Source organism: Tachysurus fulvidraco, chromosome 5 (assembly GCF_022655615.1).
Source record: "Tachysurus fulvidraco isolate hzauxx_2018 chromosome 5, HZAU_PFXX_2.0, whole genome shotgun sequence".
In the NCBI taxonomy this organism is placed as follows: domain Eukaryota; kingdom Metazoa; phylum Chordata; class Actinopteri; order Siluriformes; family Bagridae; genus Tachysurus; species Tachysurus fulvidraco.
Genome location: NC_062522.1, coordinates 16809546 through 16826210, shown reverse-complemented (window position 1 = coordinate 16826210; position 16665 = coordinate 16809546). Strand labels below are relative to the sequence as shown.

Here is a 16665-nt window from a genome sequence, read left to right as displayed (position 1 = left end):
TAAGCTACACGATGTGAAGTTGGAACCCTAAAATAGGCATTTAAACCTCAGTAATGCAATACCAAGTTTGCAAGTTTAGTCAAGTCTTCATTCTTTCAGCTCCTATTAGCTTTAACCCTGTTGAACTCTTTTGTCTGTCATATCATGAGGTGAGGAAACTGTAAGATGATTGGAATTTCAATTGCTTCTTCTGAAAACCAAGGGATCCAAAGGTTCATTTCAAATTAAACAATAGCTAAAGTATAGCCAAATTGAGATCTGATTATACTCTGTATAGTGGTATTGGTACAACAGAGGCAGTATAGTTCTGGAACTTATATAGCATGCTATGTTTACCTCATGAATAGTATGTACTGTCAGTTGTAGGATTATTGGCACCCTTGTGTAAAAATGTTTTATGGTTAAATGGCTTTTGTCAGATTATTTAATCCCCTGCATTAAGTGCTTCCCTTCTTTTCCAACATAATAGTAATTTTCCTAATGAAATGCCTGATGACAGGAGAATTCAGATAAAGAAATCTGACACCTCAGATGCTCCATGGGACTTTAGACTCGTCTTAAGCTCAGGATTTAATTAGGGCTTAGGAAAGGGGACAGGGGGACATGCATGGCAACCGTTAAACATACTGCTTGGGATCATTGTTCTGCTAGATGTCCAGCTGCAACCCAGTTGCAGATTCTTGGGTTAGTGGGAAAAGAAGTCATGTTTCCAAGGACCTTTTGTGGAAAAACAGGTTAGGTTCTTTCTTTATAACCAGCCACCTGTTAACCAAATAAATAAATAAATAAATAAATAAATAAATAAATAAATACAGTGGACATGGCTATCAGTATTTTTTATGCATATAACATTTTCATAGCCATTATGTAACCTATGAAGTTCAACACAAATTCATGTCTAATTTCTTAAATGTCTACTTTGTTTTATTTCCAAATCTGAATTTTGAGGAATTTTTACTCAGTATCACTCCATATTTAAATGCTCTAAGTCATAAGTGACTGCTTAAGAATTCTTACACATTCAGGTGATCAAATACATTTTAAATGGGGAGAATTTACTCATGTCTGCACAAGTTCGCCTGTGCTCCCTGTGTTCCTCTAACTTCCTAAAAACATGTCAGAGAATGAACTGACTACTTTAAACTTGATATGAATGTGTAGGTGTGAGAGACAAAACATCCCTACTGCCTTTTACATCCTGTCTTATTTAGGGACTAGGTACAAGCTTTTAGTGTGCAGGGAGATGCTCACATGCAAGCAGAGAACCCCCTAAGGATAGATAAATAATCACTTCTTTGGCTTTTAAACAAATCAGTTATCTTGGTTACAACATTTTTGTAATAATTTTATGTATTGTCTAAATCCTAATTAATATACCAAAGATTGCTGAACAATTAAGGTGCTTAAATAGCTACAGGCAGTGATGTTGTAATCATTTTAAATGTACTGTTAGTTTAAAGACTAAATCCACAATGTCTGAGCCACCGTGACTATATATTCTGTCAGGTCAATACACCACCATGCAATCATTACTCTTTTCTCATGTATTATTTCTGTGAATTAAATTTGAATATGCTCAGCATTTGATTATGAAGAACACTTTTATAGCCTTTGGAATTGAATGAAACAGGAAAAGGTCACGTGCGACCTCTACAGGATGTTTAAGGGAAACACATGTATTCAAGGTCTTTAAATCCTCCTCCAGTATATGACATAAGCACTATGGCAGAGACACAAGGACACAATGAAATGACAAACAGTATTGGATAACACGAACACAGCAGAGCTATTCATCTATTCTGCAAAAAAACTTCTCTAAAAATATGCTTAAAATAGTATGTTGTAAAATGTGTATATTTGATAATTATTTAAACTTTTAATCAGTAAGTTTTGTGAGTTTAAATACCAGGACTGACAAGCTTTCACTTTGCAGACCTTGAACAAGACCCTTAAATCAAGCCAAAGAGCATATGCAAATTAGGAAAATCCTTTTTGTAATTAATGGAGAATATATCTGCTTAAAATATAGTAAGGGGTGTTACATAACAGTACAATACTAACTGAATCCCACAAGCTGAATTTGCTTCATGAAAGTCTAAAACATTTTTCAAGATGAACTGAAGGAGGCACTGAAGCTCAAGCTTTTGAAGACATGCGCACGCACGCACGCACGCACGCACGCACGCACGCACGCACACACACACACACACACACACACACACACACACACACACACACACACACACACACACACACACACACACACACACACAGAGTTTTGCAAGGGTATTACAGCATTACAGCATGGATTTTTTTAAATGACTTGTTTAATATTATACATAGTTTTTTGTCCTTCTACATCAACACATAAATGTATTTTGAAATGTGCTAAGTTTGTATGTTCATATAATACAAAACATCAAGGCAGAACAAATTCAACACTGCAAAGAATTGTTTTTCTTTTCTGTAACATGAAAGCAATAAACAGTGACACACTGCTAATGCTGCAGATACTTTTGATCAACCTTTACACAAAAACTAGTCTAGAAATTTGGTTGAATTTCAAGGCAAAACAGTCATTATCTGAAACTGTACTGTATGTAGCGTGTACATACAGTACATACCTGTACACACACTCACCAAGAGCATTCTGAACAGGAAGCAGAGCAAAGAGGTACAGAAAAAAAGGCTACCAGCAGAATCTAGCCCTTGTACAAATCATCTAGGCCAACATGACAAAAGCAGGCATCTATAAAGGAAATGCACTGTGAAGTAAAACCTTGGCAATATAAATAATCTACGATATTGTGTAGTAATTTATAGTACATATTGATGTCTGGTTCTGTTGGATCATGTGCCAAGAGTATTAAACAAAACTATGAGATTTATTCATTTACCTTCAAATGTGGCAAAAACAAATAATAAGCAGAAAAACAGACACTAATGTTCACTGACTTCTGGCTATACATCATTCATTGATTTGAACTGATTAAATGAGGCCCAATCACGTGTATATAAAAATAAAACAACTAAATAGAAATCAAATAATTTGCTCCAATCAAATGTTGCAATAACAACTTGTTTTGGTAATGTTTTGGTTCCAAAGATACCTAGTCACCATAAAACAAAGCACCAAAGTTAGATAAGGTTAGTGTACATTTTTGTATAAAATTGTTAACAGTGCAAATATAACAAAGTTTTTTTCTATTTAGCCACTGCCTTGTTTGGAGATGCACATATACACGGTAATTGGGGTGTCATCACACTATCCAGTTGGATAGCAATTAAAAATTAGGCAGCTAAACTGATCCTGTGGCTGTGGTCATGTTTAGCGGCTGGACACGAATTAATATAAGTATGTCCTGTATGTCCTATGTGATTTATTCCTCTTATACTAGAAAAACTTCCTAACAATTTAATTTAATTTCTAATGCATAAGTGAATGACACTTTCAGAGAAATGATAGAAAATGGTACCACAGCATGCTTGAACTGGCTAATCTGATTGGTCAGAAAGTATTATAGAAGGTTAATTATATGTATAACTGGAACAGTAGCTCCACCTCTAACATAAATGGGGTTGTATTAATGTGCTTAACAGATATATAGTATTTTATATATCTATATAGTATATATCCATATAGTAATAGGTATAGATATATAGCATTTTAAATTTTAAGTTAATATTTTTAAATTAATCTTTAAACTTTAATTGTATATATTCGTTTATTTATTTTTACATTTATTTCTTCTACTTCCTCTTCATATATATTTATTTCTTTTTTCTTTCTCTTCTGTTTGCATACTTCTGTAAAGCTGCTTTGAGACAATGAAAATTGTTAAAAGTGCTATACAAAAAAAATATTTTGTATTTGCTTATTTTAATATGGTGTTGTTTCCATAGTAACGGCACATACACCAAGAATTGTACGGTGGATGCTTCACATATTAACAAAATAATAAAAATGTGTTTTAAACAAAGAAACAAAAAGAAAGAACTTAGTTATGTGTTGCCTCCTATTGTTTTGTGTTTTATGTAACACCATGGCCCTGGAGGAAAGTTGTTTCAATTAACTGTGTACTATACTGTACCAGCTGTATATGGTTGAAATGACAATAAAAGCATCTTGACTTGACTTATTGCATTTTAGCTAGTATGTTTTTACATGCGTTATTTCTATTGGGCTACTGCAAATGCAACCGATTTCAATTTTTAATGAGCACTTCTTAAATATTTTACCAGATCACTCGGCTAAATTCTAGTTAACCAACAGATACTATAATAGTTTCCTTCTTATAAGACCCACCAGTGAAAAATGTGAAGTTGAAAAAGCAACTTTAATCCTTCTTATTTTAGTAAGCGTTCTTCTTATTGTTTGTATTTGCAGCATTTTTTTCAGATTGTGATCGTTATTGTTTCTCTTGTAGATCAACTACTGTAATTGTAGATAAATTAACACTTTTGGTACAAAGCAAATGGCAACATTTTTCTTTGAAATAAATGAACATTCTTATGATGAAGCTTTTACATGCAATCCTTTCACTGACTTTCCCTTCATTCTCTTCTTCCTTTATTTTCTGTCTTTTCGCAACACTTAGAAGTCTTTATTTCATGTTTTTTCTTGTTGAATGCTTGTTTTTCTCTGTAATGCTCTAGAGCACACAGTCATTGCTTAAACAGTCATTGGAATGTAACACTGTAGAATGTTCATTATGACTGTTTACATCTGAGGAGGGACTTTTTGTTTCTTTCATTTTGCTTGCCTGTATGTGTTTATTCACCAGATGGGTTTTCCCATCATGGAGATGCTGATGCTCCCTTACGTTATGATCTCCGTGATGTAGAGCTGAAGGAAAGTCCTTGTTCCCTCCTTCTTTTTCCTGGAGCCCATGATGACTTTCATGATGATCATTCGGTTGAACCTTATAGTCTCCATGATGCAGCTCTAGGTCTCTGTTATCATGCTTGTCTGTCACTCTGACTTGACTGCCCTCTTTGTGCAAATGATGTTTCCCATGGTGAATATTATTCTCTTCAGTATGCAGGTTTTCCTCTTGATGAAGTTGTGATTCAGGGCCTGGTGGCCTTACCTGCAAGAAAGCTTGCACTCTATGGTGCTGAATATGGTTGTTGCTGAAGTCAATCACTCTACACTCATACATGCCTTCGTCTGAAGGTTTGACGTTTGACAGGCGAAGCCGGTGAGAGATGTTGCTGCCAGCCACTTTCACAACCTTTTCAGAAATATAAAAGAATTAAAACATTGAAAGGGACATATTTTTTTTAAAAACCTGAGGTAAAGACAAAACAAGGTGTTTTAAAGCCCATAAGCAAGGAACAGATAAATTCTTTGAATTTTTTCCACGTTAGCTTTAGTCAGCTGTCACTGCTAAGATAAAGCATAGTCACTGACACCCGGACTGGGAAAAAGTATTTGTATATTACTTACATTTTCCGTTCTGACAGTTCAAGAGTATATTTACCTTTCCTCTCACAAAATTATATTTTATCAAATGTATATGTGGTGTTTTCACTATATGGCAAATATCTGTGGACACCTGATGATCACACCCACTGCACATGTGCTTAAGGAATATCCCATATCACATTTAGCACAGAACCCTCTAATGTTCTGGGACGCTTTCCATTAGATGGAGTGTGGCTGTGGGTATTTGTGTTCATTCAGCCACAAGAGCATTAGTGAGGTCAGGCACTCATGCCAGGTGAGGAGGCCTGGGGTGCAGTCAGTGTTCCATTTCATCCCAAAGATATTCAGTGCATGCTACTCGAGTTCTTCCACTCCATCATAGCAAACCCTGCCTTCAAGAAACTTGTTTGTGCACAGGGTCTTTGTCATGCTGGACCTTTTTTTTTTTTGTGAACCTTAGTTCCAGTTAAGAGAAACAGTAAAAAAAAAAAAAAATTATATAAAAGACTGGGCCCAAATATGAGTGTTATGGTCAGATGACCATAAAACTTTGGTCTTGTAATGTAATTAGGATACAGGCATCCTATAGACTGTTGATCTTATTTTAAAACCTTTATATTTCATAAACCTCCTGTTACGGTTCAGCCCGTACTTTTGGCCATGTGCTTGTGTTTATGTTCCGTGTCACGTGTCTGCCTCACCCTTGTTTACCCGGTTTACTTAATTTAATTACAATAGTGATACATACAGACAACCTCCACAACAATTAATTGTTTTGAATGAGTTGGACAAATAAAAAATGCTAAAATTTGACCTGCTGCAAAAGATGAAATCGAGGCTCTATAGATGGAAATCTTCCAGGAAACCCAAAGTCAAATACGGCAATACATTACTCATGCATTTGAAATGTTTTATGGAAAGTGGTCCAGCTACTCATATAATGATTCAGTGTATCAGAAATTCTGTAAATAGAAGGATATCTTTGTCCAAGGATATCTTTGTCCAAACCTGGCTTCTGTGCCTGGAGGCTAAAATTTGGCAGCAGATAGAAAAGAATTATAACCATGAACACAAATCAGTCAGCACCGAAATAGAACACAATAAAAAAAACTCAACAGTGTTTGCCAATATCCTCAATCCCCAAACTGACAACCTGTGGTCTGAATGGTAGAGTTCACATGCATATACTCAATTAAAATGAGCTTGCAACGATGAGCTTATTTCAATTTAAAGAGTCGACTGAGATCTCTTTACAAGAGTCTGAAGCCTTGTTAAAACTTTAGTAGACATTACATTAAGGGGCTCAGTGCTGTTATACTCCTCAGCGTTGGATTAACTGTGTGTGCACTAACATAATTATGTGAAGGATATATTTATAATTTTATCATTTTATTAGAGTTTTGCAGAAAACCTTCAAACACATAAAAAAATTGTGTTTAAATAAAACTGTTTTTCCACATAATATTAAAGTCAGACGATTACTCAAACAACTCTTTTAACAGACAGAAATGGTGATATTCACATTCATCACTCACACTTATTTTAGTAGCATCCTTCGTCAGTTCTTCAATGGGAACAACCTGTAATGAGAAAAAATAAATTAATGAAAAATAAAAGGGAATAAGATTATTAGTGTACCAAAAGGCAGCATGATAGAAAAACAGTGTATGATAACTACTTGTGTCTGAGGGGGTATTCTAAAGCTGTTTCCTCTTTGGTGACTGTACTAATTACATTGTTTTAGTTCAACAGGACACCGGCCGACTGCTGTTCATACATGTAGGGGGAATCAGACAACATGCTATGAGCCCATATTCTGGGCAATAATCAGTAATTGGGGAATGGAGTGGCTCCTGCTAGGCTACATGGGTTATTACTCTCTATGTCAGGAGTACACTCACAGAGCAAGTAAAGGAGCATTGTACCTATTATTAATCTTTTACCAAGTATCAGTACAGTCAAGACTTCAGTGATTTTATGCATCATAAGGTACGAGACACATCTTCAATCTCTTATTATCGGTAAATGTTGAATATAGAAAATAAACATACAGTATTATAGATTTACTGAACAGTATACATACGGAAATTCACTGTTCAATTCCAAAAGAAATCACTTTTAAATCTTATCATATCATAAGTCATATCTGCTTGATAAATGATACAAATATATTAAAACAAGTACACAAGTGTGGATTCTGCAGAAAATGCCTGGCCTGATTATTTGTCCAGGAAGGTTTCTCAGACCATTCTCTATGGTACTGCAAATACCACCACTGGATCTCCAACGAGACTGAAGAAGAGCCTGCACCCCTGAAGGAGCATGCCATCTCCACATCCTGACCAGTCTGACTGATGATGTCATGAGGAACCTCTGTGAAAAGAGCTGAGAGAGAGAGAGAGAGAGAGAGAGAGAGAGAGAGAGAGAGAGAGAGAGAGACTTGTTGATTCTATCAAATACCTTTGTCTTGAGATTAGCGTTAACTGAAACTACTACTACACACTACTGTATTGCTGTCATTTATTTATGTATATTTATAGAGGCAACCCTGCTATGGTCATAGTTCTGCCCCAGCATAAAACATGGCACTCAAGCTTATGCAAAACCATCAATAGTGCTCAGTCAGGAATTTTGAACAATTCTTTCCTACTGAACATATTTTCTTTCATTATTATCATATTATTAGTAATTGCCAGAGCTTATGTGCAACATTCTGACATGTGAAGTTCTTTATTCGTATCATTTCCCATCTATATAAGCCAATAGTGCAACACGTTGGACAGTCTAGGGACCAAAGCTGATCAAACTCACCTTAATTCCTGGAAACTGATCCAACATGCCTGTCAAAGCAAACACTCACAGGGTCAAATTCCTAGATTCAAGTGCACATGCTACATCTTGTTCTAGAAGCCAACGGAAGGCCATGATTATTAATGGACTGTACAATGACACTTGTTGAGTCTGAGAACAAAAGATGTGAAAATTCTACGGATCCATCACCCCCTTATATTCTCCTTAAAGCTTTTATTCCTACTATTGATTTTAGGTGAGTCAGTAATAACTGTAGTCACAAGTGTACCATGAACACCATGTTTCCATTGTACAGAGAGATAAAGTCTGCTGCACCTGCTTGTGTTTTATTTTAGGACACTGGAAACTGGTAATAGCTACATCAGCTTTTGCTCTCATAGTGTCCAAAAATGCTCCATTGCCTTTGGCAGAAATATTTACCTTCACAAATATTTGCTTTAAAATGAGCTGAGATGCATTTTCAATGTGATATCTAAGTCAATTTAGAAAACTTAACTGTAATAGACAACAGCATTGATACAATTGCTTTACCTAATTCCTGATCAGATACATTGACCCTGACATATTGCTATCTCCATTCCAATTGCAATAGAAAAACACTTTAAAATTGAGCTGTAAAGTAAATACGAGAACTGCAAACAGAATTAAAAATAAGTCTACAAACACACCTGATGACAAAATGAGTTATTAGTACAAGGTTGTGTGTGTTTAACAAGATTTTGTACCATTAATGAACGTTGACAATGTGAGTAATTCTTATTAGTCAAGACAAACACAATGTGCACAATGAAGGCAAATTTGAAGACACATTAAAGTGGGAGGAATACCTCAGAATATCTAGCTTTCTCCTAATGAAAATAGGTCATTAGACATCAGCAGTCTATATTGGATGGCACTAATCAAAAAAAATGATAATACACCATTTTTAAAAAATTTGTTCAATAATTTAAATCTTGCATGTTTTAATTGAGCGGTAAATGAAACCTTCCAATCATTATCTTTCATGGCTTGTAAAATGTGGAAGCTGTAATTAGAAGTTTCATTGAAATTCAATTAAAATATGTTAAAATACTATATCTAGATACAGAAAAAACTTCATTCGCTGGTTCAAAGTGTAGACTAGGCAAATAAGAGGTGAGGTGAGGACTGTGGTGATATTAAAACATTTTCTTGGAATAACAGGAAAAAAGGAAGTACTGTTTTAATTGGGTTCAAGTGAGATTTCTGTAGCTAGTATAACTATATTAACAGTCCACACAAATCTTTCTACACTTAAACCTACACCTTTAAGAACATTAAGTTCCTGTAATTTAATACAACAGGAAAAATGCATTTCTTTCAGCATGGGCTCCCAATAAATGAAGCAAAACAGTACACACACACAGACACACACACACACAGAGAGAGAGAGAGAGAGAGAGAGAGAGAGAGAGAGAGAGAGAGAGAGAGAGAGAGAGAGAGAGAGAGAGAGAGAGAGAGAGAGATTATGGCTGGTGTTCATAGCCTAAAGGGAGTCTACCATTTCCCAAAGGAGTTGCTTGGGAGGACTGAACTATTCTCTATGGATGAGGGGGGAGTCAGGTGTAAATTCTGTCATCTCTCATTCCAGCCAAAACCATTTTATGCAGAGATGTATCATTTCTCCTCCCCAAGCATGAATTAATTTTCCTCAGAACTCCTCCAAAGGTGCATGCATGATTCATGACAATGTCTCTGTTCATAGTCTGATTTATTCTCATAAACAAAATGACAAGTTCTTCAAACACTGAGTATCATGCAATGCCAGCTTCAATAAGCTGCACGACAGATGAATGAAACAGGGAAACAAAAGTGTACAAGAGCACAAAATATAGAAATTTAACTACACATTTTTGCATAGATGTTATTCACAGTTGCATATTTTATAAGCAAAACAAAAATATTTGGAATCATATACCGTCACAGAACCATAGAATACCACCTCAACTAAGAATAAGATCTTGATCTTATTCACTCCTAAAATGCTAAATTGTATGGTTACTGCTACCTAAGAGTATGATTGTACACTATAGTTGGTACTGTCTGTATTGTGTGTAATTGTTTTTTTTTTTGCCAAAACAAAAATACCAGCTATTTATTCATTACTTTCTCAGTTTGTATTGTATTAGTTCATCAATCTCTTTCACTGAGATGTGCCTTAGACAAATGCATCAAAATGACAGCATCAAATAAAATACATTATAGACTGCATGATTATTGCACATTAATGCAATGCTTTCTCGATGCATCAAACAGACAAATATATAGTGAAACAGGGAAGGCTTAAAAATGTATAAAATTTCATTTCTTAAAAATGAAATACTGAAACCCACTCACTTACAATTTAAAATAGAAATGACATCTGAATATGAGGCCATTTGCCAGTAAAATATATTTCAAAGCCATGAGATTACATTTGGATCAGTAGTTAAAAAACAAAACAAAACATAATTCATGTTTTAACATTACTATGAGTGTATGTTGTTATTTACTGTTTAGTCTTAGTATTTGTTTAGGTACCTGTCTCTGTGTGTTTGTGTATGCGTATTTGTTTAGGTACCTGTCTTTGTTGTCTCTGTGTGAGTGTGTGTGTGTGTGTGTGTGTGTGTGTGTGTGTGTGTGTGTGTGTGTGTGTGTGTGTGTGTGATATTATGTACTCTGGGAAATAAGCAAAGGATGCATACGATGTGAAATCAGGTTGAAATGAAAGCTGCAGAGAGACTAATGCAATAAGACCTCAGCTCAGGCAAAGCATCCCCACCTCCTTCAGGAGTGAATTGCTTATAAGCCCAGAGAGAAGAGAGAGAGAGAGAGAGAGAGAGAGAGAGAGAGAGAGAGAGAGAGAGAGAGAGAGATGTGGAGTGGTGGTGGTGGGGTGGGGTGGTGGCGGAGGGCGGTTGGTGGCTGGGCAACACTATGTAAGTGTATAATAATTCTCAGAAAGTAAAATTACCATAGTGACTCACAGTGAATTAGTTAAGGCTGTATGCCACACCAGAAGGCATCCTCATAAAGGACATGCAGATCCATAAACCTAGTGGAATTATATCAGCTGCCTGTTATTTTCTTTATTCCACCATGTATTTGGCCGACTTTAATTTATAGTGATTACGTTTGGGTGAGAATTACTTTCAAGATAGCAAAGCAATCATGAGTCCCAATACGGTAAAAACAAATCAACATCTTCCAGCTTTCTCTCTTTCTCTGCACACAGAGGCTACAGTCATGGATGCACATCCTAATTAGGGAAACAAAGAGAAAGAAAGACAAAAAAACGTCTCTCCTGTGGCTCCTTCTTCTTAATATGCGCAGCCTTTCTCGACCCTACAGACATTACAGTAATTAGGCAGTGCCACTGACGCAGCATTGCAATTGTCTCTACTGCCTAATGCGCTGTAAACACACGGGCATACTAACCATTCCAACTATTTAATTCCACACATACTAATATTAAACTTCTAAAAAATTATCAGCACTAACACCAGGAGAAGAGCATGTTAATTAACTTCAATGGACAGTATACACGTGGAAGAAAAACACACACACAAAAAACAAGTAACAATAATGTATTTTAATATATTAGAGTTCTCTACATTAGAATATTAAATATTAGTTTCGATATTAAAAACTAAGATTCATGTTTTATAAACCACTGTATAAGTACAGTATAAAGTATAAAATATTTATTGTATCATCCATAAATGTTACCTGAAAATACAACATTACAGTATTGTCATATTTCTTTAATACAATATGCATTCTCAGTATGTCATTAACATGACCACTGAATGTATGTTGTGGAGTCTGGCACCAAGACATTACCAGTAGATCCTTTGAGTCCTGTAAGCTGTGAAGTGGAGCCTCGGTGGATTAAACTTGTTTGTGTGATTGAGATCTGGGGAATTTAGAGGCCAAATCAACACAATGAACTCCTGTCATGTTCCTCAACCCATTGCTGAAGAAATCCTGCAGTGTGGCAGGGAACACTATCTTGCTGAAACATGCCACAGCCATTAAGGAATGATTTTGCCATAAAGGGTTGTACTGGGTCTGCAATAATGTTTAGGAAGTTGGTACAAGTCAAAGTAACATCCTTATGAATGCCTGGACCCAAAGCTTGGTCTTGCCTCCTTCCCATAGTGCATCCAGGTGCCATTTCTTCCCTATGTAAATGAGGCACACACCCCTGGCCATCCACAAGATATAAAAGAAAACATTACCCATCATACTAAGCCACCTACTTCCACTGCTCCATAGTCCAGCTCTGATGCTCACATGGACAATGTAAGTGCTTTCAGCAGTGATCAAGGGTCAGAATGGGCACAATGACCTGTCTGTGGCTATACAGCCCTGTACACAGCAAGCTACACTGTATGCCCCGACACCTTTCTATGAGAGTCCGCTTGAACTTTCTCAGCAATATGTGCTACAGTAACTCTTCTGTGGGTTTGGACCTGCAGGTTATCCTATATGCCACAAATGCATGTCAGCCTTGGGTTCACATGACCCTGTCAATGTTTCCCCAGTTGTCCTTCCTTGGACAACTTGGTGGGTGATAATGCCTGCATATCAGGAACACTACACAAGCCAAAACCCAGTTGTCTAGCCATCACAATAGGGCCCTGGAAATAGATCTCACGCTCGCCCATTCTTCCTGCTTCCAATACATCAACTTTGAAAACTGTTTACATGCTGCCTAATATATCCCACCCCTTGTCAGGTGCCACTGTAACGAGATGAGCAATGTTACCCACTTTTACCTGTCAGTGGTTTCATGTTATGTCTGATCAGCATAAATAAAGCATGTAATGACAAGAATATAATCTATATGATAACTGTATTATCGTTGTCATACCTTTCAAATAAATAAAAACAACCACTGTGGGTGAAACAGGTGGGATTATAAAACAGCAACATGCTAGTGTAACAAGTCTACAAAGAAAAATATAAACACTAGAAACATTTTATAAAGTAAAAGGAATAACACCTTCTTTTTTTTTTGTTAGTATTTTTTTAAAATTCACTACACATGTCCTGTTAGATGCTCCTGGGGAATAGAGATGTACAGCAAAGACAAAGGGTCACACATTCTGACAAGAGCTCTGGTGTACACAGATCATTTGACATGAATCTCTGCTCATTTTGACAGTAAATCATAACCTGCCTCTACTTTACTGACATTAAATCATGCAGTTGTGTGGTTTGTGTGTTTATGTGTCTGTAATTATAGAAGAGGAACAAAAAACACAAACAGAATTCACAGTCCCTTTGCATATCTTTGACAGAGTCATATACTTTTGGAGGATAAAAGGTAAGGTGCATCAGAAAGTGGTGAATGACCAATCACAGTTGGAGTAACATCTATACTGTATACTGATGAAATAAGGTCAGAAAGCACTCTGAGAGGTTAGGCACAGCAGGAGATGTCTGTCTGTGCTTGGAAATGTAAGGGTGCAATAGAAGGGAGCAGCCAGAAGGCTATTAGGTTTGGTGTGTGAATATTTTAAACACTAATAATGACACTAGTTATAAGCAGCTACTTCCAATTAACTATTAATAGTTGAATCAAATGTGTTAGATGAGGGAAAACAAATTGTGCTAGACCTCACAGATATACTGTTCTAAATGAGGAAATCACCTACGCCTGCTAAAGCAATTTATCAGAGCAGATATTTCTGGCCTGAGAAAGAGACAAAGAATAAGAGAGTAAAGGAGATGGAAAGATTAAAACACCTTAAGGGTGAAGAAGAAAACAAATATTCTTTCCTAGTTATATTATCTTTTAATTTTTTATTATGACTACTTTATTATACACTGATCAGTCATAACATTAAAACCACCTGCCTAATATTGTGCCACCCAAACAGTTCTGACCTGTTAGAACATCCACAAGACTTCTGAAGGTGTGCTGGCATAAAGATAATAGCAACAAATGCTTGGGGCATCCATGGATTGGGCTTGATTACTGTAGATTAAGATTGGGAATTTGTAAACTAATTCAGTACCTTTGTCTTGTTCCTCAAATCAGTCCTGAACAATTTTTATAATGTCGCAGGACAAATTATCCTGTTGAAAGAGGCTATGGAAATTGCCATAAAGGGATTAACTTGGTCTGCAACAATGTTTTGTTAAGTGTAATGTGTCAAAGTAACATCTGCATGAATGCCAAGGCCCAGAGCATCACACTGCCTCCTTGAGTTTGGGTCCAGATGGACACATAGATACACATTTGAATGCAGAAATGTTCAATGAGTTTTCTGCTAAGGTTTATGACATTTTCTGCTTGAGGTTGTCAGATATTATTAATATGATGGGGTATTATTACATATAAGCTATCATACTGCACATACCCTATAAATTATCACACCTTAACATTTTGCTAATAGACCAAATATTTATGTATATTAGTATGTCCAATATTGCTCGAAACTTAAGAATGATGAAGCAATCAGCACTCAACTGCATTTGTCTTAAGATTTCTAAGTGAATGATTATTAAAACTATATATATAATAACTATTTATATATCTGTCAAGTGTGCTGCAGAGGTGTGGAAGATGGCATTTTTTTCAACTCTTTTCCTTTAGATTGATGACTCATTTTGGCAGCTCTGGGACTCGCAGTGGAACTTTTCTTCTCAACTTATTGTAGTAAAGATGATGACGCTCTCTTAGTCATAGCAATAATAATGTAATTTCATTTTTACTATAACATTTAAACATTTATGTACAAAAGACAATACTGGACTCAAAATATATGCTTTATCAGTAGACTCTCAATGCTTTATCTGTTTAATTTCCTATGCTAATAAATCTGTGAAAATTAAATATCAGCCAAATGATATGTCAGGTCATAGTCATAGCACGTTTTGCAAACCGTACTCTCCAGTTATATACAACAACAACAACAACAACAACAACAATAATATTAAGTCATACAAATGCTGTAACAAAGACCATGATTGAACCCTAGAAACCTTTCTGGATTTTTTTTGAGTCTTTTCCACCGAATTTTCTCCTTTTATTATTACTGTATTAATCAAGGTTCAATGAAAAATGCGCTGATTTAATATTTATGTTACATTAGATAAACCATGACTGATCCAGTAAAGAATGTGAATCTAATGCCCTAACTTAACTGATGCAGTTAAGTTCATTCAAGACAGTTCTAAAGCCTGAATGGTAGAAATAGGAACATATCTGAACATGTTAGGTTGATCTGAAATAGGATATGAACCAAACATTTTGCACTTTAAAAGAAAGGCATGAAACACCTGCACCAATAAATAAGTTATAATATCAACCAATCAAAGTGAAGGTTTTCTAGTTATCTTTATGTATTTCAGTCTAGTATCCAACCACTGTGCAACATTATCAATGTGACTATGTGCATGATTAGCAGTTATCAGGGCTGATAGTGAATAGGTTGGGCTTCTTTCTTTGTTCTTTTGTACCTCGGATGCATCCAATACAGAGAGCATTTAAGCAGCAGATCTAGTAGATTGTGAACTGTAGGAATATTACCAAATATTCAACTTGTATAGAATGAATTAGTAAAACAAAGGGTAAAGTATTTCCTTCCCTACTGAAATGGTCATATATTTATGTCTAGCAGCAGCATCAGCAACTCTCCTGCACACGAGAGAGAATGGCGCTGAAATCGCAAGTCATGTGTCCGATTCATATGATTTAATAGAAGGCAATTCACCCCTCCACACCGTGCTCTTTGTGTGTTTAAACTGAACAGAACACATTGCTTACCGTTACCAGAGACATGCACATCCACGTCCCCGCTCACGTTCATCTGGAGAAAAAGTCCCGCGTAATGTGAAATCCACAGCAGCGCTGCGAACGGACCCATTTCTTTGAGCTGGATTTTCATCCAGAGTTGTGTTTGTTCTAAACACAAAACACTTTCCGTGGTGGATTTAATCAAGTGTCAGATTTACACTCCTTCCAAAGGCACTATATCCTCTTCAGAAAGAATGACAGGCCAAAGTTCCTGAGAGAGGAAAGTCTGAACAGATTAACGCGCACCTTTTTCTTCTGAGAAACTCAGCTTGTTCCAGCTCTCTCCAACACGCACGAACTATACACCGAGCGGCAAGAGTGTGTGGCGCAGGAACATCAACAGGAGGAGGGAGGTGTGTGTGTGTGTGGGGTGGGGGGCAGGACTTTGCTGGTAAATCAGTTAGGCGGAGTGATACGAGGTGCTAATTAATTCGTTAAATATGTATGACGCAAAGAGATACAAACTTAAAAGTCACATGCGGAACGGAGTGGCATTTAATAATATAAAAATATGATGGAACGTGTACTGGAAACATTTTACCGTGGAGGTGCAACAAATTAAGTAGTCAGCTGGGATGTGGTAGCCTAGGGTTTAAGGTGCTGAATTACCAGTCGAAAG

At 36.2% G+C, this 16665-nt stretch overlaps 1 protein-coding gene across 2 annotated transcripts; it reads right to left on the bottom strand.

Moving 5' to 3' along the window:
- Positions 1 to 4318: 4318 nt before the first annotated feature.
- Positions 4319 to 16394, bottom strand: vstm2l (V-set and transmembrane domain containing 2 like). 2 transcript variants are annotated; one of them, XM_047813165.1, is made up of 4 exons: positions 16017 to 16394; positions 7613 to 7813; positions 6964 to 7008; positions 4319 to 5234 (listed from the first exon to the last, which is right to left on the bottom strand). In XM_047813165.1, the coding sequence occupies exons 1-4, from the start codon at positions 16035 to 16037 to the stop codon at positions 4653 to 4655; spliced, it is 849 nt and encodes a 282-aa protein (XP_047669121.1). In that variant the 5' UTR covers positions 16038 to 16394; the 3' UTR covers positions 4319 to 4652. The 2 variants fall into 2 exon arrangements, with proteins under 2 accessions (XP_047669121.1, XP_027002211.2); XM_027146410.2 differs by having other exon boundaries at positions 7644 to 7813.
- Between the last annotated feature and the right edge of the window lie 271 nt (positions 16395 to 16665).

Bases quoted from the DNA above. Each gene is read 5' to 3' on its own strand.
- vstm2l (XM_027146410.2), bottom strand. From the start codon at position 16,137: ATGAAAATCCAGCTCAAAGAAATGGGTCCGTTCGCAGCGCTGCTGTGG. The intron at 7,814-16,016 runs GTAAGCAATGTG...TCTCTCTCTCAG, and splicing joins TGTGCATGTCTCTGGTAACG to CTCTTTTCACAGAGGTTCCT. The intron at 5,235-6,963 runs GTGAGTGATGAA...ATTTCTGAAAAG, and splicing joins AGGATGCTACTAAAATAAGT to GTTGTGAAAGTGGCTGGCAG.